General features: G+C 50.6%; 1 protein-coding gene across 10 annotated transcripts in view; it reads right to left on the bottom strand.

The window, feature by feature from the left end:
* The window catches only part of DUSP22 (dual specificity phosphatase 22), a 56760-nt gene extending 32830 nt beyond the window's left edge, over positions 1 to 23930 (bottom strand). Inside the window, exons 1-4 of one of the 10 annotated variants that reach the window (XM_032462370.1) lie at positions 23766 to 23870; positions 13836 to 13869; positions 10892 to 11039; positions 6348 to 6430 (exon numbers count right to left, since the gene is read on the bottom strand). In XM_032462370.1, coding sequence (XP_032318261.1) covers positions 6348 to 6356 — 9 coding nt within the window. In that variant the 5' untranslated portion in view covers positions 6357 to 6430; positions 10892 to 11039; positions 13836 to 13869; positions 23766 to 23870. The other 9 variants (XM_032462371.1, XM_032462363.1, XM_032462367.1 and 6 more) reach the window with 9 other exon arrangements.
* Between the last annotated feature and the right edge of the window lie 1369 nt (positions 23931 to 25299).

Below are 25299 nucleotides of genomic sequence, written 5' to 3'. Positions count from 1 at the left end.
TCAACGGAAACAGCCCAGCAGAAGTAGAACGTAACTGATACTGAGTATGCGCACAGCTGGAAAGTGTTCAAGGGCTGCCTTCTCCCTCGAAGGTTACGATGACTGACAGAGGTGCTCTGTGCCCACTGACCAGTGGCCGACATCACACGTCCAACATACGTCCACGGGCACCGGACTCATCGCAGCCAAGCCTGAGCACCCAAATGCAACCTGCCCGTCACTTCCACAGACGCCGAGCGCGGCCACCTGCCCGCCCCCTCTCCCTACCTTCTTCATTCAAGAAGATACTATGAAGATGCTCCCACTGTAGAAGATAAATAGAGAAAAAAGTGAAACTCCTCCTTCCCGCCCCCTCCCCGCATCCTCCTCCTCTTCCCCGCTCAGGAGTCTGGCATGGCCCTTTCGGACCCTCACCCTGTGCGTTATGCACTCAGACATGTGCACACAGAGACGCACAGCTGACGTGCGACTTCACAAACACGGGATCACACTGCGGATATCACTCTACAACTCGCTTCTTTTGCTGAGCGATTCTCCTTCTCCTGTGCACACATCTGACCCTTCCTCTTCTTTCTGAACCGCTGCAGGGAATTTCTCAATATGGATGTATCACAACTGACCAGTACCCTTCTGCTGAATGTGTGGGTTGGCTCAATTTTTTGCATTCCAAACACAGCAGCAGTGAACATCCTTGCCCACACTTGTGTGTGTGGGACAATTATCTTCCTTGTGCCAGGGGAAATGTGGCTGAGAGCTCCTGTGACTTAAAGGTCACAGACAGAAGGGGCCCCGGGGTCCTGAGAGCAGAGCACCGGCACGTCTCCAGATGGCAGAAAGGCAGGACCAGGGGTGACATGCCCCAGGTCTGCCTGCAAAGCCTCCAGAGGAGGACACAGGTAAGAAGCGTCTCCCTCTTGAGGCAGGACACAATCCCGGGGCCTTGAAGGTTCTCTCAGCCTCTCGTGATCTGGCTAGAATTTCCCTGAAATCTGAGACCACGTCTCAGCTAACTCTGCCTCCACCTCAAGTGTGCTGCCTTGGCTGCGCAAGTCTTCTTCTAACTGATCACCCACTGTCTGTGTCCTAGGTCATGCTGTCCTCCTTGCAGGACCAAGCTTCTACTGCAGATCAAAGGGCCACTGGGAGATCAAAAGGTCACGTGGTTGCAGTAACTTAGCAGGAGGTAATTCTGAACTAGAGGCCACGTCCACTCTGCAGGGCAGGACCCCTGCACCTTGCTGAAGGGGAGACGCCCAGGGCGGCTGTGCTGCATTAGCCAGACCTCTGGCCTCACAAGTCACTGGTGATCAGTACATCGCTCTTGACGCTGCTTTTCTTTCAGGCCGTGAAGGGAGCCACAAGTGACCCAGGACGTGACTTCTCAGTTGGGAGTGGAGCGGAAATGTTCTGGGCCACGGGGTCAACAGCAGGCTCCCAAAGGGGCCCCGAGAACCAGACCCAGGCTGAGCGCTGGAGACACCAAAGAGCTCCAAAGTGGCGCCTGCCTGCCGTGGCCTGAGACCAGCTCAGGAGCCTGGACAGAGGCAGTGAGGCTGCAGACCATCGAGCAGAGGTCAGACGCCCACTGGATGACCCCCCAGAGTCTGTCACAGAGCACACACAATTCACGACCCAGCAAAGAGCACAAACCACGTGTTACAGAAAAAGGGAAGGAGTCCTGAGGTTGGTGGGTACAGCGAGTGTCCTTGTCAGAAGAAGAGCTGGGCTGAGCTTTGAAGGAGGCTGGACCTGGGTGGGCAAGAGGAGGGAGGAAGACAGAAGTGGACAGAGAAGCACAGTTTCTTAAACTTCAGGCGCTGTTTCACACTTTGGGTTTGGCTTCTCTGACATCTGGGAAGCCAACAAAACTTCTGAGGGTGAGAAATGGGGTGGGTCACCAGATAGACACGCAGCAGTGGACCGAGGTCCTTCCAGGAGCCTCTCGGTCTCAGCAGACCGGACCTGTCCTGGGGTATTCACCGGCATGTCTGTCTGTGCAGACACACAGACAACAGTAAGAACCAGCACCAGGAGCAGCAGACACCTACACATAAAACTAACAAAACTGAACTTGGAGCCTGGATGCCTTAAAAAAGACCTTTAGTGTTTAAGAAAATAGAAACTGAATCAGCAGAATAAATAATGACCTACGAAAACACCCTTTTCTTAAAAATAAAAGCAAAAGCTTAAAAAGTTCTAATGTGAAAGTCACAACTTAAAATGGGGAGAAGACCCAAGCCAGACTCGAGCTCAGACACCTGCCTGCACACACACGATACCCTGATCCGAGTGTATGTGTATCAACTCTTTTCTTCTATTTAATCCTGAAACATAAATCACTTAAAAGTCAAATTCCCTGTGTGGCTGGCCCAGTGAAGGAATGAGAATACTTTTTAAAGCATTTTTGTTAATAGTGAAAAGCAGTTTTGTTTCTTGCAGGTACTCTGGTTAAATGCCCAACAACGGTACACATGAAAAATGAAACAAACTCTGAAATTTTTACATTAGAAAGATAGAGTTCTGTTTATTTTTTCAGGGGAAGGGAGAAATCTTTCGTTGCTCAATATGACTACAAACAACACAGGGTTTCTGATTTGAAAAAGCACCACCTTTGTGACAGGAGTTTTCACCACAGGCTCAAATCTGGAGCAACCAGTAGGCGCCGAAGACACAGATCACAAATGGGGAAACACCTTCAGCAGACTCATGTGATGCCCCCGCCCAGTCCTCACCGTGGCATCAGAGGGAGGAGCTTTTCCCCCTCAAATGTTGTAATTATAGATTTGGGCTAAATTCCTATTTGAAATGCATGCATGTGCAAAGGTTTCTCCCCCAGGCTCTGCCACTTGCTAGCAGGTGATGAGAGGGAACCACCGGGTCTGGCTGTGCCGCCCAGCTGGCTGGGTCCCCAGGGTTCCTGGGGTCACGTGGGGCTGGTGTGACCTCGTGGAGTCGGGGCCCCCCTAAAAGTCAGGTCTTGGTTCTCTGCCACCTCCTCCTGGCTGGAACGGCTCCAACCAGATTTTCCAAATTCCCAGTTATCTCCAAAGACCTGGCACTGCAGATTGTCCAGACCCACCTGGCAGAGGAGGAAGCCCTGTTCCCTGAGTGATTCCTGCCCTGAGCCTAAGCCCTTCTCCCACTGGACTATAATTACTATCAACATGTACAAAATAGCCAGAACAGGTACCTTGTTTACACACTGAGGGCTTCTTCCTGGCAGACACAGGGATGCATTCACTTTAAGGCCAGCACCTGTCCCAGGGCCTGGCCTGTGGGAGGAGCTCAAAAATGAGTGAATCATCAACTCCCTGCCTTCAGATGGGAGAGCTGTCTGGACAGGGGGCTTGACGGTGCAAGGAAGGCATTCACAGCAAATAAATCAAAATAAAAGCATTGCTAATTAAAAGTAAAGATGAGCAAGACCCATGCTGATGATGGCACGGTGGGGCAGGGATTTTGATACACTGTCAGATACAAACGGCACCTTTCCAAAGTGGATGTGCCAACATCTACCGATACTGCTACCAAATCAGAAGCATCAGTCATGCGAGGAAAGGACCAAGGCAGTGAAGCATGCTGGGAAAATCTCTGCCTTGGAAGGGAGATCTAGGTTTCCATCAAAACCAGCTGTGGGATCGTGGGAGTCCCCTCGTGTCTCTGAGGTTCAGCTTCCTGGCCACACAGTGATGGGGGTAGGTGGGTGAACTGCAGGACGCTGTGCAGCTGGGATTTCTACATCAAACAAAGAGCAGCAGGCGTGGAAATGGGGCCAGAGCTCCTCGGGATCTCAGGTGCTAGTTTAGGGCTGACTTGGTGAGTACGAAGGCTCCTATGTTTCTGCAAAGTCCCTAAGACTCTTTATTCTGGAAGATCTAACCCTCAGATACTCTTCTGAAGAGACAGCAGTTGGAGGCTTGGGCCTGTTTCCCTCCACCGACACCTTGCCCCAGGGTTCAGAGGATAAACAGACCTTGTTTCATCCACCAAAGAAGAACCTGTGGTGTCTTGCACAGCAGCAGGGCTCACAGAACTCCCACACGGATGTGACAGGACTGAATCCTTTCAGTTTGAGACAGTAACTGCCTCCCCACTTCCAGCCCAGCCCAGCCCAGCCCAGCCCAGCCCAGTGCTGCCCGGATAAAGCGAGGGGCCAGTCGATAAATGTGCATGGCTTCGAAGATCTCAGAGAGGGAAGGAGGTCCCAGCTCTTTCCTCTCCCATCCCTTAGCCCCCCACCCTTCATGAGGGGCCCCTCATCAGGCTGGTTGCTCAGCCCTGTACATGATCTACCCTCTCACCTTCATCCCAACCCCATTTCCCTCCAAGGACCAGGGCCAGCATAACATGGAGCTGCTGAAAGATAAAATCCATCCATTAATTCCCTACCAACTCCAAACAAATAACTTCCCTGAGTCATCTCAGGCTGACTGAAATTAAGGCTTCTAGAACTGAATTTGAAATTTAAGAGAGACACCTGCCTTTACGCAGCAGGCAGAGGGCTCAACAAAGGTCCGCAGCTACTGGGGCTCTGGTGAGCTCCCTCTGCTCCGATCACTTACGGTGAACGTGCCAGTTCACATAACTTTTCGTGCCTCAGTTTCCTCCGCTCATGTAATCAGAGAAAACCTACTGCTTTAATTTTTAAGTAAGAATATATTCCTGAATTAGTTGTAAAGTTAAAAATAAATTATGAGGGGCAATGTTAAGCTACGTCATGCTACAGAACGGTGGTCTAACCCTTAATATATGTGAGATCACAGGAAAGTACTTATTATTAAGCAAGATAATAATAGCACACAAAGACTGAAGCAGAATGTCGCCAAGTAAATGCAGTCCCTTGGGGAATAAAAAGGGACATGCGGCGCGTCACTGATGGGGGGACATGGTTTGCCCAGAGTCCTGAGGTTTTTACTCAAGCAGTGGCCTCCTTACACTGGGTCACAACTGCATCTGTTTTAGTCTCCAGACCTCGTTGCCCACGTGTAAAACAGCAGGGTGGGACAGACAAGAGCTGGGGCTCTGTCATTCCTGACACCTGAAGGTTTTGTGTAAGGGCCACGCTCCCATGTGACAGGTGCTGCCCTGCGTGGGGCGTAATGTGGTGAGGCAGCCCGGAGGGCGAAGGTGGGAGGACGTCTATGCAATGCTTTAAAATAAAGGAACCTCCAGCCTCACCTTGTGATTCAAGAGGAAGTCAGTCATGACCAGTTTGTGTCTGACTTCTGGTCTAGGCCGTAGCTCGGCTACATGTTAAATACAAACCACTGCTGATGGATGAAAAATGGAGTAGCTATTTTCAAGGGAACTGTTAGGCTCCCAAAAAATGATGTTTTGTTGTTGTTGTTTTCAACAAAATCATGCTGCAGCACAAGTTACAGAACCTTAACAAAAAATCATGAGCTGAAACAACAGAGGGAAGTAGAAGCTCAAAAACCTGGAGGCAGGAGTAGGGTCTGCTCACCCCCGTGGTCCTCTGCGGTTTGATGTCGGTAGAATCACTGTTATCCTGTGTTCTCACTCGCTTTACACTAGCTAAAATGCAGCAGCCCTAATGGTCATGTAAAACAGACAAATTTGAAATAAAAATACATTACCCACTTTTGTATAATATGAATTTAATTGAAAACTGCTTGAACTAGGATTATTGCTTTCAGAACAAGCCACCCCTCCATCTCACACAGCTCACCCTAAAATAGAAAAGCATACACATCACAACCACACTCACATTATTTTCTAAAAAGAGGTAACTTGGGGTCTGTCAAGGCTAATAAACAGAGTCACAGGTTTTGCTCCCAGCCAACAGCTCAAATCATCCATTAGGGTAAAACTGCAGATGTGCTTGGAATCAGTGAACAGGCAGACACACCCTGTTTACTTTAAACCCTAGACACACAAGCTTCTGCACTGACAGTCTCTGCACCAGAGCAACCCTGGAAAACCTCCAGGGACAACTGACCCTCCATTGCCTTTTATTCCCAAATGCAAATGGCAGATAATTGAGCTTAAATGGGAGGGAAAGTCAGGAAATGTGCAGCCTGATTTCTTCTGGATTCTAAAACAGAAGGTAATTTAGAAAGGAATGAAAATGGGTTTTAAGTTGCCATAAAATCCAGAGGGAGACGCAGCCCCAGCTCACCTTTGGCATTTAGCCAGGAAAGCAAGTGAGCAACACAACAGGAGCAGTCAGAACAGGAAGGCGCCCTTCTGCCGAGCCGTGGACCAGGCAAAGGCACGCAGAGCCAGCAGTCCGGGAGCACACTGGCGTTAGCGGAGCACAGCGGCTTCACCCACGCCAAACACACCCAGGAACACAAGCGCAGACACGTGCAGCCGCCCTCCCTCACCTCCAACATCGGCCTGGCGCTGTCGTGCACAGACAAAATGTGTGTCACCTTGTTCCTGCTCAGCTGCTCTGCATCTCTGGCATCTGTCACAGAAGAAAGAAGAGGGCATTTTAATATATTCTGCAAGGGAATTACTCCTAAAGGTTATAGCCAGAAAAAGACACAAAATGACTTGCATATTTCTTTCTTAAAACATCGTAACTGACTATACCAGAATAATCTAGATCTAGGGAATTCAGGGTTGTTGCTTTTACGTATTCTGCAGACAACTAAGTTTATTTCTGACTGGCACATCTTTTGATACAAAGTAGTCATGTATCCAGATGACTAAACATTACAGTCGATTGTTGCTGTTTAAAGGAAGCACAGCTGTGAAATCATTTTGTAGTTGACACTTGTCAAGCTGCAGACCCTTAAGTTAGTCTTTCTTGTGAAACATGTAACAAGAAAGATGTTTAAAATGTTTTTTAAAATTACTTCTTAATGATTACTAATCTAGGTTGAAATTAAATACAAAAACAACTTACTATATAAGATATAGGAACCAGCCAGAGATGATTCAACCCTAATGTCAAACAGCAGGGAACGGGTCCAGCTGCAGATGTGGTTTTTAACATCTAAATTCACTTTATGGCAAAACCAAAAATGGCACATTGTCTGGAAATTCCAAACAAAATGGTCCATAAGTTATCAGTTGGCTATTGAATTATATGCATTTGCAACTAAGGAGACACCAAAATTTCATCCCCTTCCAGTGCTCCTACCTGTAGAAGAAAGACTGAATGAACTGGGAGGCCAAGTCGGAACCCTTCTGCTAACCTACAAAACAGGGGTCTAGCAAAAAACAAGGGGGTAGACTCCCCCTCTGTCCCTGTCCTGGCCTGGGACAAGCTTTTTAAAATGATACAGAGTAAAACGGACTGAAAAAGCAAATGATTAGTTACGATGTTTCTGGAGAATATTAACAACATGGAAAAAGCTCAGGATACAGTAGGAAGCATGGGGCCAGGGGAGCTGGTACCCAACTACAAATACAGTGTAAACTCAATTCATAAAAACGAATGAAGATAAACACACATAGTGGGGAAAACTGCTACGAGGAATTAGCCCAAAGAGTGATAATCTTGAGATGGAATTACAAATGTTTTTAACTGTTTTCTTCTTTATACTTTGTGTGTGTGTATTCAACACAAGCAGTTATGGACATTTAACACGCCCATGAGCTGACTGCCCAGGGTCTCGTTAAAAAGGCAGATTCCTGGGCTCCAACTTGGCCCAAGGTCTGCGGCAGGCTCGGGAGTCTGCACTTCTAACGGGCCTTGATGATCAAGCAGAAACGAAGCATCACTGCTCTAAATACTCTGCAGTAAGCATGTAACCAACACGTTGGAAGTCAGGAAAAAAGTCTTCGAAAGTCATCACCACAACCTAACTTTAGAATATTTTCATCGTCCTATAAATATACTTCTGTAACACAGATTAAGGTAAACAACAACAAACATGTGGTTTGGGAATAAAATTAAACGTTTCTGAATACAATAATCCTTGATGCCACAAATGAGAAAACTGGCTGCTGGGCTCCAAAGAAAACAGAAGCGACTCCTGGAGGTGCTTCTGCTCGGTCCTCCCTCCTACTTCATTGTAGCTCCACCCACATACATGCGGCACTTTGGGGTCACTCTTTCCCACAAGCGCAGGCTCTGCCCACCCACATTTAAGTGCATAAATGCTCAGCTAGAGCTACCGCAGGATGACGTTCATTCTTCAGGCTGACAAGTGATGGATGCACGGCTGCCTGCAGCCACGGGCACCGTGGTAACGAGTGTGAATGCTGCTGAAAAACTGGCCGTGGGCTCATCAGCTGGCCCACAGGCATGTGCATAAGCCTGGAGTTTCATGCCAGCTCTCCCGGAAATCTCAGGAGAACTTAGTCCTTTGTTGCTCAAACTGGGGTCTGCCAGGCAGCAGCATGGCCCCGTGTGGGAGTGAGCTGGAAAGGCAGACTCCCAGGCCCAAGGCAACCCACACGATCAGAATCTGCACTTGAATAAGAGCCCCAGAGGCCTGGGCACACTGCACACACGGAGCCCCAGAGGGCCTCTGGTGACTGACCTTTGACCTGGTGCCAACAGTGCCCCTGCCCCAATGCAGCAGGTTGGTGCCATTTCTAAGCCAGAGCACAACTCACAGCCTCTTGCAATCACAAATGCAACACGTCAGTACTAATAAAACCAGTGGGAAGATTTAGCTTGGAATTCACATGGAAAAAAGTCTAGAGGGAGACACACTGACCACGGTTACCTCGAGGTGTGGACTTTGGGGAAGTTTACACTCTCTCAGCATATTTCTATCATGTTTGGGTTTTTTAACTTTTATTTTATTTTAACTGATGAACCCACATTAGTTTTATAATCAGGAAAAACAAAATTTTGAAAATGCTGTTGACAAAATTCATCATAAATTGCATTAACAAGAAACACAGTCAACCATGTTCTTCCCTATTTCCATCAGCATCTCTCCCAGCCCCAGACTCCTGCCCAGTCTTGATGCCAGCCTGCTTACCCTCACATGGCTTCTGAAGAAGCAAATGTCACCTTCACATAGCAGGAACGCTGAAACAGAAACCGACCCAGCTGACCCTTCTCCTGTGCTGCGGCACGCTCCCCGTCCAGCTCAGAGAAGGTCCCACCCACTGCTGGTAGGACTGGCACCTGAGGTAGCAGGTGCCTTCCTGGAAGAAGCCGTCCTCAAGAGGGCAGAGTGACAGCCACCTGCTTCCTTAGGATCTTACACCGACACAGAAGACGAAAGGGATGACCAGCTGTAAGATGTGGGAAACGCCAGAGTGGCCATGAAAAGTAAGCTGGTCAGGCAGGACTGTCTCTGAGTAAAGTGAACAAAAACATATTGCAGAAAGCACTGAAAACCAGCAACATCAACCAAGCGCTCTAGAGAAACAGGTATTTGGCAGGAAAGAACTCCCTAGGGGGTGCCTTCCGAAACTCTGATTCATGGCCTCTAGAGCACAGCCGTGCAGGACGAGGACAGGAGGGAGGAAGGTCTCTGTTTTAAAGGGAGCCACTGCCTCTGCTCTGGCCATCGACCCCCGGCACTGTTCGGAGTCACTTTTGAACAACTTTCACTCCCAAGCTGAGATCCGCCGAGCGACGAGCAGGAGATTCCAGTCTGTTTTGTAGTTACACTTCCCACTGCAAAGTTAATTCAGCAGCTTCCAGACTTACAGATTATTATTCATTACAGTAACTTCTAGAGTTATAAATTTGCTGCTAGTGGGTTCAACCTTTCAGTAGACACATTTCCAACCTGGGGTGAGGGCCAAAATGGGGCAGTTCCTGCCTGTCCCCTCCTTTACCAAGTTTGGTGCTGCCCTTGAGCAAGTGTTTCTGTGCCTCACTGTTCTCATCTGTAAAGTGGGAGAACGGTCAGATCGTCACCTCGGAGTGTTGCTGGAAGTACTAAATGATAAAAATTGCTTCGAACAGCGCCTGGCTGGCTCATAGTGTGTGTTATTGTTACCGCCATCATTCCTAACACCATCTGGACCAGATTCAGGCCCACGGCTGAGGTACGGGCCTCAGTCTCCACTAACTCGGAATGCTTCCAAAAGCACACTGACTTCAAAGACATCTGAACCGCTGCTCGCAGCCCTGCCGGCTCTCCGAGGCTGAGCTGGCACAGGCCACCACAGGCACACTACACTCACCACCCTGGCCTTGCCTGCGCAACTGGGAACCACGGCCAGTCTCGGGGCAGACACAGGACAAAAGCTCTGAGGCCTCAAGCGTGTGCACACGTGCATCGCCGCACACACAGCGCCCGAGCCGGCTTTCCCTCTTCTGGGATTCCGCGGACATCCTCAAACACAAGGGCTCCCTCTGTCAGCTCACACTCACTTTATAAAATTGAAGTGTGGTTGATTTACAGTGTTGTACTAGTTTCGGGTGTGCAGCATGGCGATTCGGTGTTTTTACAGACTATACTCTCCTTAGAGTTATTACAGAATAGTGGCTGCATCCCCCGTGCTGCACAGTAAGGCCTCGCTGCTTATTCACGTGACACACAGCAGTTGTGTCTCTCAGTCCCACACCCCTGTCTTGTCCCTCCTCCCTTCTCTCTTCCCACTGGTAACTGCTATTTTGTTCTCTATATTGGTCAGTCTGTTTCTGTTTCGTTATATTCACTAGTCTGTTTTACTTTTTTAGATTTCACATATAAATGATAACATAGCAGCATCATTTGCAGTAGCCAAGGTATGGAAGCAACCCGAGTGTCCATCAACATGGACGGATGAAGATGTGGGACACACACACACACACACACACACACACACACACACACACTGAATCAGCCACAAAAAAGAAGGAAATTCTGCCATTTGCAACAATGAGGATGGACCTGGAGGGCATTACGCTCAGTGAAATTAGTCAGACAGAGAACGACATAAGTGCACATCCACTCCTGCAGTGTGTGAGGAAGCGGCCACCCCACCCCCTCCCCGGAAAGAGCTGCCCTTCCACTCCCACCTCCCCTCCTGGCGCCAGGGCAGAGGCAGCTGCAGGCACCTCAGCTGAGGGGCTCTTGTCAAAGACTGGGCTCCAGAAGCTGGGTTTGTCTGTGGGTTTTTCTCTAGGTGGAGAGATCACCAGGTGTTGGGAGACCGTTTGTGATTCACTGCAAAGTTAAAAAGGAAAAAAGGAAGTTGCAGAGCGACATGTAAAGGATCGCCTTGGAAGGAAGAAGGCAGGGAAGGCAGGAGGAAGGAAGAAAGGATGGAGGGAGGGAGGCAGGAGGGAGGAGGGAGGAGACAGGGCAGGAGACCATGGGCTGCGGCGCAGTGCCAGTCCACACTGTGTGAAAATCAAAGATCGCTCAGAATGCCAAACAATTTTTCATTAATTTTTCTTTGTACATGTCTATATTGGTTGCTGTGTTATAATAAGCATGTATTCTTTGTAGTTTAAAAAGAGAAGAAAATGACTAAATGAGACATTGTGGAAGCACACTTTCCTCCCCACTTTCCAGAAGTCAGCACCCTCTTACCTCGGGCTCCCACGCTGACTGAGGCTGACCAGTGCCTGCCACACATCTGTCCCCTTCTCACAACAGCCCAAAGTAGGTACATGGTTCCCATTTCCCGGGGGGGGGGGGAGGCGAGGAGGGCCTGACGCTGGCGGACCCATCGAGTACCAGGCACAAGCTGGTGTGTCAGCCTCATGCGGGCTGGCCTCTCACGTCCAGGCTGTGTCACCATCTGGCTCATGGGCTGCAGGGTGACCGGACTCCAAGGTGGGCCTGCCCCTTGGCTTCTCTCCATCTGCAGGACCCGATCCTCGGACCCTGAATCACAAGAGGACCAGGACGCACACGCACATCAGACTCCCCGCGAAGGGCCCCACGCCTCAGGCACTTCCAGCACGTTGTGGGGTGAGTGAGTTAACTCACAGGCATCTGCACACACACAAGGCCTCCTTCCAGCTTGTCTATGCACTGCACCGTCGTTCTCGTTTTAGAAAACCTTGCACCTCGTGTTTAATGCATGTTCGGTGAATTAACGAGTGAGTAAAACATGACCACATACTAGTGTCAGAAAAACTGAGGCCAACAACTAGACATCAGCTGCCAGAACCAGGAGTGGCCTGCGCGGCTGTGGGCGGGGCTCACCCCTGGGCGGCCTGCGCGGCGGGGGCCCAGGAACTGGGGGCTGCTATCCCACTGTGCACACATTTAGAAAACTGGCACAGATTTTAGCACAAAGAGCCTTCGGTCTCCCTTAGAGTCACGTGAGCGTCCTTCTAGAAGAAAGCGACCTTCTGTGGGTAAAGGTAAAAACTCTGAGAAACTGCTGGCAGAAGTATTGAATCTGATCGGTATTCATTACAATTTGTGGTCTGTAAAATCATTCACCTAGCAATGCTACTTTCAAGAATTCGTCCTAAATCCTGTTTGTTCTCAAACATAAAGACATTCCCCTCTCCTCAGGAAAGCTGCTAATAACTCACTAAACAACCACAAAGGTATTAATGATTCCAGCACAATTCGCCTTGCCTACCGAAAGCACTTGCTGCCTTTTCAGAACTACGAAGCTAATTTAGGAGCTCCAGGACTATTTTTAACATGCTCTAGCAGCAAGTAGCAGCTGGCAGCTCACTGTGCTGGATTCTCTTTGAAGCCAACTAGCTGCCCCAGGAGCCCAAGGGGAAGAAGAGGAAATGGATGTCACGCAGAGAAGCCATAAAGATTGTCTTAACAATTAATTTGAACCTGAACTCACAAGTTTAGGTAACAACCAGAAAACAAACAGGAGGTGTTCTGGCTTGTCTGGCGAGGGAGGCGTTGTGACGCGTTGGGCCTCTCTGACCCGCACGGCAGACGTGCTTCTGCACGTGTCCTGGGCCCCGTCCGCGGGCAAAGCACAAGGGAACCGGGCTCTGACTCGCACTCAAGACACCTCGTGGTGGGACCAGCCCCGTCCTGCAACCTGCACTCTGCTCCGTGGGTCTCTGCTCACTTCTGCAACTAGATTCTTTTGAGACAAATGAGCTAAAAATAAAGTCAATAGCTGACAGCATATCAACAAATACTGAACAAGCTGCAGGGAAATGCATAAGAGGAAAAGGAACACAGGATAAGAATAATCTGCTAGAGACGAGGCTGCCACTTGCTTTCCTCAGGTGCTCAAAAAGTAGGTTTCTGAAATGTATTAATAACTAGAAAACAAAAGTGATAAAAGATGTTAAACAAGTTACATGGCTGCCAAATGTGCCTTTTAGCATCTTCTTTTGATAATAAAGCTCCAGCAAACATGCATAGTTAAAATGGAGGTCAGCGGTCAAGGTGGAACCTGCGGGGCTCCACACCACTCAGCCAGCAGCCACTGGCCAAGGGTCGGGGCCCGAGGGCGAGGCCACAGAAAGGCGCCCAGGCATAAGTGGTGGCCTCACCCAGACCAGACTTCATATGAGCTGAATCTACACCTCGACTCCACCGTGTATGAGAGCCTCAAACTGGTCTGTAAAAAATGAGATCACCACTGGTGGAAGCCACCCACGAGCCCGTCCACAGATGATGGACAAACGCAATGTGGTCTAGACACACAGTGGAGTATCACTCCGCCTTCAACAGGAAGGAAGTCCTGACACCTGCTACAACATGGGTGAACTCTGAGGATATAGTGCTCAGTGAAATAAGCCAGTCACAGACGGACTAATGCTCACACAAGGCCCCTAGGGCAGTCAGACTCTCAGACAGAAAGCAGGGTGGTGGTTTCCAGGGGCTGGGGAGTTAGTGTCCAGTAGAGACAGGGATTCAGGTAGGAAAAATGAAGGAGTTCTGCAGACAGACAGCAGTGACGGCTGCACAATAGTGTGAATGTACTTAATGCCACCGACCTGCACGATGAAAAATGGCTAAAATGGCATATTTTATAGTTTGTGTATTTCACCGCAATAATAAACGAAGAGAACTTACCTTTGAAGTTGCCGATATACAGGCCAGGCAGGATCTAGGGGAGACACAGACCAGACGCGCGTGTTACAGACCTGAGGCTGATGGCATCTGGCACAGAGGCGGGCCCGCACCAACGGTGGGAGCACAGCCCCGGCCTGTGCACAGCACTCCCCCCGCCTGCACCTCCCCAGATGGACAGCTCGGCTGCCAAGGCACCCTTGTCTCCAGGGTTCGCCTGCCCACGGCCACTAGGTAGCTGCTCAGGTAGCCCGTGGGTGGCTGCCTGTTGGTGCCATCAGCTCACACAACGTAAGAGACCAGGGTCCCCACCAGCCTCCACGGACACCACACAGCCTCCCTCACCTCCAGCCCCGAAGTGCTCATTCTATTTATTTACTTATTTTTTACATCTTTTTTGAAGTGCTCATTCTGAGTCCAGCCCCCAAACCAAGTGCCTCTGCCCCTCCTGCCTGCCTATCCCCCAACTGCTCCTCTTCCCACTGCACCCTCCACATCCCCACTTCTGCCACTGAGGCCTCTGCGCACACTGCTGACAGCCAGGCAGCCCCATCCTGGGCTCCCCATCCCCGGGGCCCAGTTCTGACTCACACCCTGGGGAGGCCTGTCCTGAGCCCCCACTTCAGCCCCCACCGCCCTCTGTGCTCCCCTCACAGCGATGTTGTCACGGGCATTACCAGGTGGGGGGCCTGTCCCCTCTGCCAGGCTGGAGACCCCAGGGCTTGGCCTGTGATTACCACTCAGTCAAGAGCTGCTGAATGAAGGAACCAACTGTTCAAGTTAATAAGAATATCTATTTGCTCCAAAACATCTACTTCGTCTAAAGCATGGTTCTCAAACCAGATTATGCATTAGAATCACCAGAATCTGTTAAAAATTCAGATTTCTGGACAACCCCCCCAGCCCCAGGCCCCATATGAAATGATTCCGTACATCTGAGATGAGAACAGGGGACTGTGACTTTCACAAGCACCCTGACTTTGCAAAATACAAAGCTAATTCTTATCCTGCCGATATTTTGTATGGAAATTGAAATCCAAATATGGACACTGCTTTGGAAGCCACCCGCCTGAGGTGATTTCCAGTGCATATGGCATACTGAGCCTGGTGACACTTCACTGCAGCCCCCAGTGCCCTGGGGACACCCCCTCAGCCCCATCTGCGTCTCGCTCCCCAGTGGTGCCCACTTCTGCTAAGAAAGCTGAAAGCAGCAGGTAGTGATGTCCTTCACATGCGTGGACTCCTTGAGCATCTTCCTGACAACCAACTGCCTGCTAAAAACTGATGGCATGTATGCAAGTCCCTGCAGGGGGTCTCCTGGGGCACAGCAGTCCTGGGTCCAGGGTCAGCCTCTGTGTGAGGGGCCATAAAACTGATCGACCAAACTGGGACACTTGTGAGAGTGAAAAGAAGGACTATTAATAATCACTCCAGGACAATCAGCAAAACCCAGAAGTGACCTGGGCATGGGGATGTGTGACCACTCAGGCTGACTCAATACCCAGAGGCACAATTAGCTCTGAGAGGGCCCCAGGGCACTGAGAGGTCAGTTACATCCGTGTCTGAAGTCACAGCACTGACGCTGAGGGTTAGAGTGGACCTAGCAAATGTGAAACAGTATCTTAGAGGGAAAACCAGCACCACCGCCAAGGAGCTGAAACCCTTGACAGGTCTTTCCTGAGACAGAGCCAGTCTTCGGGATTCTCTTGGGAGGAACGGTGGAGGAGACAGTTCGTCATTCCTGCTCTGAAACGTAAGAACAACGCAAGCCCCCCCCCCCCCCCCCCCCCGGAGAAGCTCAGACTGCTGTCCTCCGGCAGCGCCTGCCTGCAGAGCTTTGTCCCGTGGTGTCTCCTGGTCTCCAAGGCCTCTCCTACCTTGATAGGACGTGACATTAGGGGCTCCAGGGCAAAATCACCACTCAGCTCCTTCGGCTGATGGGGACAAGGACTTCCTCCCCGACCGAACTTCGAGCCTTCCCCACCAGGCCTGTCCTTGGCTTGCCAGATTCAGCGAAGAATCCCGCCGAGCCAGCGGTCAAGTATCCACCCTCTCTCGGTATCAGTCCACCTCCTTTTCCTCCACCCTTGGCATCTAATCAAGTTCTATCAGTGACTTTCCATCCACTCCCTGACCTGCTTCTGTTGTACTGGGAGTGGAGTTCCATCTCTCACTTGCAATGGTCTGGAATAAAATCTTCCCTGCCATTTGTAACATGGCAAAATTAACACTGACCACAAAGGCCTTCCAATTCATACAGTCGACAGTTCCAATGGACTACAACATTGTCACAGAGCATGTCTGCTTCCCCAAAGGCACAGAATATATTACAGTGGCTGAATGGTTTACTGAGTCCCTGTCACACACAGGCACCTCCTGGGCACTCAGGACACAGGTGTGACCGAGAGACACGGCCCTGCCAACGTCCTACCTCCCTTGCCCAGGGAATGGGGAGGTGCCTTAACCACTCTGGGGTCCCCAAGGACTTCCAGGAGGCAGTGACACTCAGGGAACCTGGCAGCCAAGAGAAGCGGGCCAGGAGAGAGGGAAGGACAGGCAGGGGAAGCCAGGCCCTAGAAAGACACCAGTATCTCCTGGCGAGACTGTGAAGGAGGTGGAGATGGCAGGTGCACAAAAGACGGGCAGCCGCTGCCAGTGTCCAGGGCTCCAGGTTAAGTGTCACTAAGATGCTCAGGTGTGGGGAGCTGTTAGACAGAAGCAGATGTTTTCATGTGTTTTATTCACTGTATCTTGGAAATATCCTGGTCAAAATAAAGGAATGCCTTCCTGACTGTGCTCACCCCTGAAGGGGACACGGGGGCTGGGAGATCTGGCGAGGACCCCACTCTGCATCTCTGCACTTTTCCGTATTGTGCACATGCATGACTTCAATTTAGCTTTGTTAGAAAGTCAAAGAGGTTATTTGGGGAAAAGATTACGGCCCATTTTGTGTTTCTTCTTTACACTTCTACCATCTCTTCTAAACATGAACAGATACATCTTATATTACTTTTAAATAAAACAAGGGCACGAGATTAGCTCAGCTCTGTCCTCTACTACTCCAGAACCATGACTTTATGATTCCTAAATCCACCCTCCGGGACTCACCCCCAGTGAGGCTTCCACTCCCTGCTCCACTACCTGAAACAGACCCGCACAATCAATTCCTCCTGTCCCCTGGTGGTGTCACCCAGAATGAAACCATGGAGCCCACTCCCTGCAGGGCACCCCTCCGCTCTGCTCCCATCACAGTCTCTGCCCCTCAGCTGTGGGGCCAAGGACCCCCGTCCAGAAGCTCAGTGCACACGGGGGCCGGCACCCCAGCCGCTGAACTCAACTCTGGGTCTATCAGGTTAATTCTCTAAAGTCATATTCTCATTGGGTCATTTTCTAAACCAAAGTGTTTAGTGGCAAACCCCTTCCTAAACAAAAGAAGGCTGAAACGGAAAATGAATGGAGAATCTCAGCATGGCTTCCTACCTCTAGAGGGCCTCCCCCTCTTCTTCCATCTCCAGCCAAGCCAGACAACCTCTATTTCCCCAACATCCTCTTTCACTGCCCCCAATATCCTCTGTGAGCAGGGAGGAGATCCTCAATGCTTGGGGTCCCTCATCCCTTGGGTATGCTCAAGAATTATAAACCTTGTAGCTGACCATTATTCTGTTGGTTTCCTAGCCTCTGAAGCCCTTTCCTGTGTTTCGGGGTCCCCATGCCCCTCTGTGGAGTCATGGTGGGAAGCAGAGCCCAGCCGGTACCACACAAACAGCAATCACCAGGTTCCCACCCTCACTGGCCTGCCGGCTCCGGCAGGGACAGGACGTGGGCCTGAAGTCTCCACGGCTGCTCCAGACTGGGCTCCAGAGACCGCCCAGAGTGCCCTCTCTTGCAGCAGGTGAAGCAGGGCTGAAGGAACACGCAGGGACCACTGGCAGCAGCAGCCCATCCTGGGGCGGCCCCAGAAACGCTCTCACCAGAAGTTCTAGGACGTGCTCCTGGCAGAGCAGCCTGAATCAGGTTCTCCAGCCGTCCTGGTCCACTGACCTATTCTACCTAAAACTCACACTTGGATCCTGTGCTGACAACCAGGAACCCTGATGTAGGCCTTTCAACGCAGAAAAATGCACAAATGCAAATGAACTGCACAGCCCTTCAAGGAAGTCACAGCCTAGCAAAGCCCTACCCACCTGCAGGAGCAGCCGCATTGGCACTCCAGGAGCCGGCTCCTCCTCCTCTGGACACCACTCCTGCTCAGTCAGCACTCACTTCCACTCCTCCACGGGTCCCCAGTTAGTCTGCTCCTCTGGGAATCTGCACTAGTGCCTTTGTTAAGCATCTTAGCACACCCTCTTCGGTGTACGGCAACAGCCTCCTAGAGTTCTCCCTGCCTCCAGACTTATCCTTCCAAAAGAACGCTCAACCTGCCTCCCAGGTGCAAAGCTGATCTTGTGACCTCAGATTAAAATCTTCTTAAGGCTCCAAGTAGCTATCAGAAATTCAACACCTCAGCAAGAGAGACTGGCAAGGATGGAGGCTGCTTTGTCTTGGCCTCTGCCCCAGGCCTCACACTCTCCCCAGCCCTCCTCATGGCCAAGGCGATGATGTGGACATGCAGGCCAGGCCCCCAAATCCAGTACCCAGCTTTTATGGAGAACAGCCCAATTTCCAACTACTGTGAACTAAGTTTAAAAAAAAAAAAAAAAAAAAAAAGAACCTTAAATATTGTGATAAATAAAACACATCTGCAGGCTGACTGACCCACAGACATCTAGTGTATGACCTCTAACCGCTGCCTGAGCCGTATTTGTATGTTTTCTCCAAAATTGAGAGGTTCTCCCTTGGTTGGTGGATACTTAAGTAAATCTTTCTTCAGTGAATGAGGGAACAAACAGACAGTGTGCACCAGGTGCGAGGGGGCCAAGCAAGGAAAAGAGAGTGACGGAGACCCACGGTGGGTGAGGCCTGGGAGATCGGGCTTTGCCCTCTTCCGCTCTGGGAAGGTTCTGTTCGGGGCCAGGGACACCACGCCGATGGCTCTGCGGCTGGAGTTAAAGGGCAGTGACACCCAGATGGGACCCCAGGGAAGAATGCTGGCAAAGACAAGGTCTGAACTTAGTAAAACTGTGAGATGCACATCTTATATGCATTTAAATATTTTAATTATAAAGAGAGGACAGAGTTGTATCACTAAACTTTTAACTCCATTTTTCAGACCAGGAGACCAAGTTACAGTTTCAAGGACTGGAAACAGAAAGCAAATTGCTCAACCCCAGTTCCTGTGGTTTCTTCCGTATGGAATTACAAAGCAAGATTGGGAAGGCTGGAGGCCTGGCCATTGGCAAGAAGAAGTGCATCTTTGTTTTCAAGGAGACTAAAAAGCCCACAAACACTTACACTTCTACACCAGTCAGCCTCATAATTCAAGGTCCAAACTCAAAAAATCTGGCCTGTTGACCTCCCTGATGTTACTGTTGCTGGTAACCCTAAGCACAGAGAAAGAGAACGTGAAATGAAATGAAATGAAATGAAATGAGATAAAATAAAATAAGTTTCCAGCAGGGAGCTGTTTCATGGAGGAGGCCAGGGAAGGGCAGAATGTTCATCTGGGACAGAGTGGCTGGCGGGTGGAGAGTCTGAGCTCAAGCCAGAAGCAAGAACACGGCGGGAGGGAAGCCACCAGGACGCAGTGAGAAGCAAGGATACATCAAGGAAAAAGCGTGCAAATGCAACTTGGGAATGTTCTATGGTTCTAAAAAAGCAAGCAGAGAACTGGTCCTGACCATCTTTGGGCCTTGAAACCACTGCTCCCTCCGCTGAGGACGTTCCTGCCCACCGTCCACCTGGGTGGCTGCTGTGGCCCCAATAGCCAGGCATAGAGATAGGCTCTGAAGACACAGTCACTGAATAAACGGTGACGAAACAGCACACACCACAAAGGAGAATGCTCCGACACTCTGCTGGTCAAAAACGATTCTTGTTTTCTGCAACAAGACTGTCTGGGAGAGATAATGAGGCCGATTCCTTCTGCAGAAACCCTCTGTGATCATCGTAAGTTTTCCCCATGGTGGACGGCCCCTCTTGACGGTGCCCTCACACCCGCACCGCACCCACACTGACCACAGATAAATGGACAAAGTCAAGTCCTTAGCCACAAACAGCACTTGGGCACAAAACAACACTGCTTCTAAGACAGGAGATGTTCTGAGTTTATTTTTTAAACATTTCCCTTAGTACTGCAGGAAGCTATGGAATCTGAGAGCACCACCCAAACAGATGTAAGATAAAATTCCTGATTAAGTAGCAGCACAGGGTCATAGGGTGGAGGATCTTAACTCTTCGCGGGTCAGAGAGGACTTTCTGGGTTTCAAAGCCAGCGGCGAGGGGAGACTTCGGTGGATTCCCTGAAGGTTTACATGTCACAGACTTTCTTAATGCCATCTGGCCATGGACTTAACCACTTTGCATTTATGAAAGGAAGAATCTGAGGATACTCTTGTGTGCACTTAGAGCATTGCCTTAAGCATCTGTTTCTTTAGCATGAAATAAAACTGCACTATTGAGAATGGAAAACGTTCAGGAGGTGGTGTAGAGAAGACAGAAACCACCAGCACGACACCATCTGTCCATCAGCCCCAGAGCCGCAGCTGCACCGCCGAAGTCCTCGGGGGCTCACCTCCAGGAGAGGACACTCCTGCAGGCTGCCCGGGACCAAGCTGGGTGGCAGGGTCTTCCTGTCTTTCACGTTTATTTCCCACTACGAGATCTGGCACAGCGCCTTGACAACAGCAGGTACTCAGTAACCCAATGTGATTAACTGCTGAACGGACAGATGAACGAATGATCTGTCCTGGCATGAACTGGCACTCTAGCTCAAAGACAAGACTTGTACTATCTTCAGGACCCAGAGGAACTGGGTTCTGCCACCTTCTAGCGTCAGGACTTTGGCCATGCTGCATACTCTGTCTGAGTCTCCACCTCCTACCCCGCACAAAGAGTAAGACAGACTGACCCGAGGCTGGGCTTTTGTGAACTGCAGCACATGACACTAGGCTCCAAAAACAATAGATCATGACTGCTGTGTTCTCTTCTCTGTTTCCTAATCATCTCCAATCGGCCAGAATCCAGGAGCCTCTTCCCATCCACTCTCCACGCAGCATGCTGTGTGCACCTGAGACGGACACGGTGTTCTGCCACAGGAGACTGGGACGAACTGATGAGAAGATTCTCCGTGAGGACATAAAACATATTTTTTTAAACTGCTAAATTCAAACCAGGAAGAACAGAATCTGCATTTAGTTCATAAGCTGTCTTTTGCCAAGGATGACCGACTTCTGTGACTGGAAAGAAGTCCTGTCCCGGTCACCTCAGGGCACACACCCTGCAAATGAAGTGTTCATGTTTATCTATAAACGTTCTTAGGAAAGGATTTCTATGGCTAGCACCTTATACTAATTCCACTAACTCTGCAAATCAACCATTCATTCTTTTACAGATGAGGAAACTATGAAGCCTAGTTCCACATCACACACTAATAAATGAACTAATTAAGGCTTTTAATTTCTAGCTTCTAGCAATCTACTCTGCCACTAAATGACCTTGTAACTTTGAGCAATTCTTCAGATCTAAGCCTAAAAGTCGTTATTCCAGTAGGATTCTTGGCCTCAAAGGAAGGCCACTTCTGGGCCAGGCCATCACGTCTACTCACCCGACTTTCAATAACCTGCCATCTCTCCTCTGGAGCCTCCACTCCTCGCCACCTTGTGTTCCTTCTCTCTCTCAGACTCCGTCTCTGTCTGTCTCTCTCTCTCACTCACCGTAAAATACACACACACACACACACACAAATCCCGTGTTGTGTAATACAGTAGGCATTAACCACAGTGGATATTCAGTACTTAAAATGTGGCTAATCCCAAATGAGATGTGATTTCAGTATAAAATACATACCAGACTTTGAAGACTTAGTACAAAAAAATATATATATAAATCACTCTATGAGTACTTTTATCTGTTGGTTAAATGTTGAAAAGACGATATTCTCAATATATTTCAGTTAATTAAAATATATTATTAAAATTAACTTTTTTCACTTTTTAAATTGGCCACTAGACAATTTTAAATTGCATATACAGCTCACATTGTATTTCTATGGGGCAACTGCTGGTCCACACCAACGGTTCTGTGAAAGACCTTCAGCACTGACCCCTCCCCGTGCCCCCTCAGCCAGGACAGCACCTGGCTCATAGTAGGTACACAATAAATACTTGTTGACTTTAACTCTGGATGCTTCTCCATATCTACATCAGAGATAGTGGCTATATTTACAATACAAGATGGTTATGGTAACAATACCATTGAGAAATGTACTACTTTCTTTGAAAGGTAAAAATCATGCTATGAATATGGTTGCTTTTGCTGAAAAGCCTGAAATTCAGTTTGAACACTCAGGCAATGATTTGTATTCCTAAACATGTTCTTTGAGTTATAATGGAAAGATACTACAAATTAAATGCTGAAAAGAGGTGGAGAGTGAACAGCTCAAGTGGAAAAAATTGTACAAAGAACCAAAGGAAAGCTGAGGTATGACCACAATTGATGGCAAGGCCCACAAACTCGTGGAAGCCCCTTTTTTGTTCTGTTTTCATTTAAGAAGCAGGTCAGGGTACTGACGGATTCTAGTGCTAATGGGAACATAATGCAAGTATTTACCCAAAAGGGAGATGGTCTCTTTCCAAATCTGATCACGGCTCCCCACTCTTTCCCCTCAAAGAAGCCCTCGCACACAAGGAATACAATCCCTGCTGCCAGAAAACCTCAGGCACGCAGGCCCAAATCACAGACCCGTCCCTTCACAAGCTGTCTCAGGACACAGCGAAATACAGTGGGCAGGTGAGGAGTCAAGCAGGCACACCGGTTACCTCTGCTGCCTGGACCCTAACACGCCGGCTGGAAGAACCACACCACTGCTGGCCCCAGTGCTGAGACACATGAGGTTCATACCCACCCAACAGGAGGGCTGAACACGGGCGGAGGTGTGGGTGAGTGGCACACATGGGGGAAGAGAAACGGGAGGCCAGAAACTAATCTCTGACCCAAGACCACTGCAAAGACCTGTGAAGAGGCACTGTTTTTACTGAGGGCTTTTTAAGAAAAGTTTTTTCTTTTCTTTAAACCAGCAGTACCAGATCATTAAATCCTTAACCCTGTGTCTAACAGGAATACACCCCAAGCAAGAGCTGGAATCTGGTACCTTCCACTGACTCGAAAGGCACACACCATCCCACCGCCTAGGAAGAAGGGTCGGGGGCACCGGAACGCAGAGGGCGGGGGCCCGGCAGAGACAGAGGAATAGAGCGACCGGATTTTCTGGAACGCAGAGTCCGCACAGCAGCCAGCCCACAGGTCGCCCCGCTGAGGACGCCCGGGAGCCGGGGAACATCAGCTGTGAACCTGCTCTCTCACCGCCCCCGCCCCAGGTAATCAGAAGCACCTCCGGACTTAGGCCTCAGTCAATTTTTCTGTGCACAAGAAAAAGTTATCTGCGCACACGGAAAAAAAAAAAAAAAGATCTGGGAAGAGGAAATTACGGATGAGAAAACACTGAACTACTCCAGTTTAGTAATGACGTGGTGGTGATGCTGCGAGAGCCGAATGTCGGGGTGAAGGGGAGGGGGAAGACGGAGAAACCGCAACCTCCTGAAGCTCGGCCCAAGTTGCGGCAGAACAAGCGCCGGCGCTTTAGAGGGGCAGGGCTCGTTCTCACCGCAGCGCGGCGCGCCCGGAAGCGGCGGGGCCCGGGGCCTGGAGACCCTGGCGCGAGGCCGGGGGGGGGGGGGGGGGCGCAGACGGGGACGCCGCGCGGGGCGCCCCCGCCAGCAAAGCGCAGCGCACGGAGGCTGAGAAGCCAGGCCCAGGGGCACGACTGAGACACGTTACCTTGTTCATCCCATTCCCCATGACGGCCGCGCGGCTCTAGCACCCGGGCGCGGCGGCGGGCGGACTGAGGGCATGTTGGGGCGGGCGGGGAACGGGCGGGGCGGGCGGGGCGGGCCGTCGGGCTGGCAGCATACGCGACAGTAACTGGGACGCCCAGGCCCTCTGTCTGCGCGGCTCCTGACGCGTCCCCCGCCCCCTCCCGAACTTCCCAGCCCTGCAGAGGCACCGGCGCCCCTGCGGGAAGTGGTCTCGCTGTGCCCCTCCCGAGGGAGCCCGGGCGCCCGCCCCGCCGGGCCTGGGACTTGTGAGACACGGCTCCCGGGGCCGCGCCGGGGGCTCGGGGGATACGGCTCCTCGGCACCGGGGTCCAGAGCGCACGCGCGCCCAGGCCCAGCCCCAGCTGCCCGCAGCCGCGATGCGCGGTCGGAGACGGGCCGGGCGGGGCCAGGGATCGCGCAGGCGCAGCCCCTGCCCAGTGGGGCGTGTCCGCTCCCCAGGGATCAGGGTCACCAAAACTCCCGCAGGCCTTTCCCCGGGGCGCCTCAGGGCCCTTTTACCAGCAGTTGCCGCCCTGCCTTGACTGCCTGGGTGAATCAGGTGCTAATTGAGCCTTGGTCGTGGCGGCTTCCCTGCCTGGGTTTTCTGAGTGCGACCGATTTAGGCCCGGTGGGGGGATTCCTACGGCCCTGCCCCACCCACGAAGACCGAGAAGGCTCACCCCGTGGAGAAAGGTGGGCTCGGTGACTCATCTCTGGGATGACCTAACCCCCCTACCCTGGCGGAGCTGATGTCTGGATCTCAGACCACATACCCTGGCTTGGGACGTCTAGTGTGTCCCCTCTTCACGTTGTAAGCTGGCTCTAGTAGGTGCATGGGTGTGTTGATACAACTGCTTCTGGAAAGCCCCTGTCCTTGCTAAGCAACAAAGTAACGTCTGCACTGTGATTCAGTGGAGTGGAATACTTTCTAACCTACCAGAACTGTGTAAATATTCTGTCACCCTTTCTAAACTCCTAGCTTCTTCCCTGCGGACAGAACCCTTGAACTAGGGGTTTCTCTGTTTCTTCTATATATCCTCAGCAATGCCCTGCACATAGTGGGCGCTTGATAACTATTTGTTAAATAAACAAATGCATCATCCCAATACAGCTGGGCTCGCCCCTGATGACTTCATTGTATCTGCTCCTCCTTCCTCCCAGAGTTACAGCCACACCCGCATTCTGTGTGTTCCTGGGACCTGCCACCCTGGTTGCTTGATCACTTGATCACGCACTTGAGTCTTTGCATGGGCTGTGCTCTCTACCCAACCAGCTCAATCCCAAGCTTTCACAAAACTGGCTCTTCTCTTTGAGGTCTCAGCCCACATACCACCTCCTCAAAGAGGCTTTTCCTGACCACCCAGTCTAAAGGAGATCCTCCAGGCACGATCGTATTACCCCCCATTTTTTCTTCATAGCACTTAACTTGAATGGACATTATCATATTTATCAGCTTACTTTTTACTGTCTCACTGGAAAGCAACCTACAGGACCTT

Source organism: Camelus ferus, chromosome 20, assembly GCF_009834535.1.
Source record: "Camelus ferus isolate YT-003-E chromosome 20, BCGSAC_Cfer_1.0, whole genome shotgun sequence".
NCBI classification, from domain to species: Eukaryota; Metazoa; Chordata; class Mammalia; order Artiodactyla; family Camelidae; genus Camelus; species Camelus ferus.
Note: the sequence above shows the minus strand (reverse complement) of the source record. Positions and strands in the feature narration are given on the sequence as shown.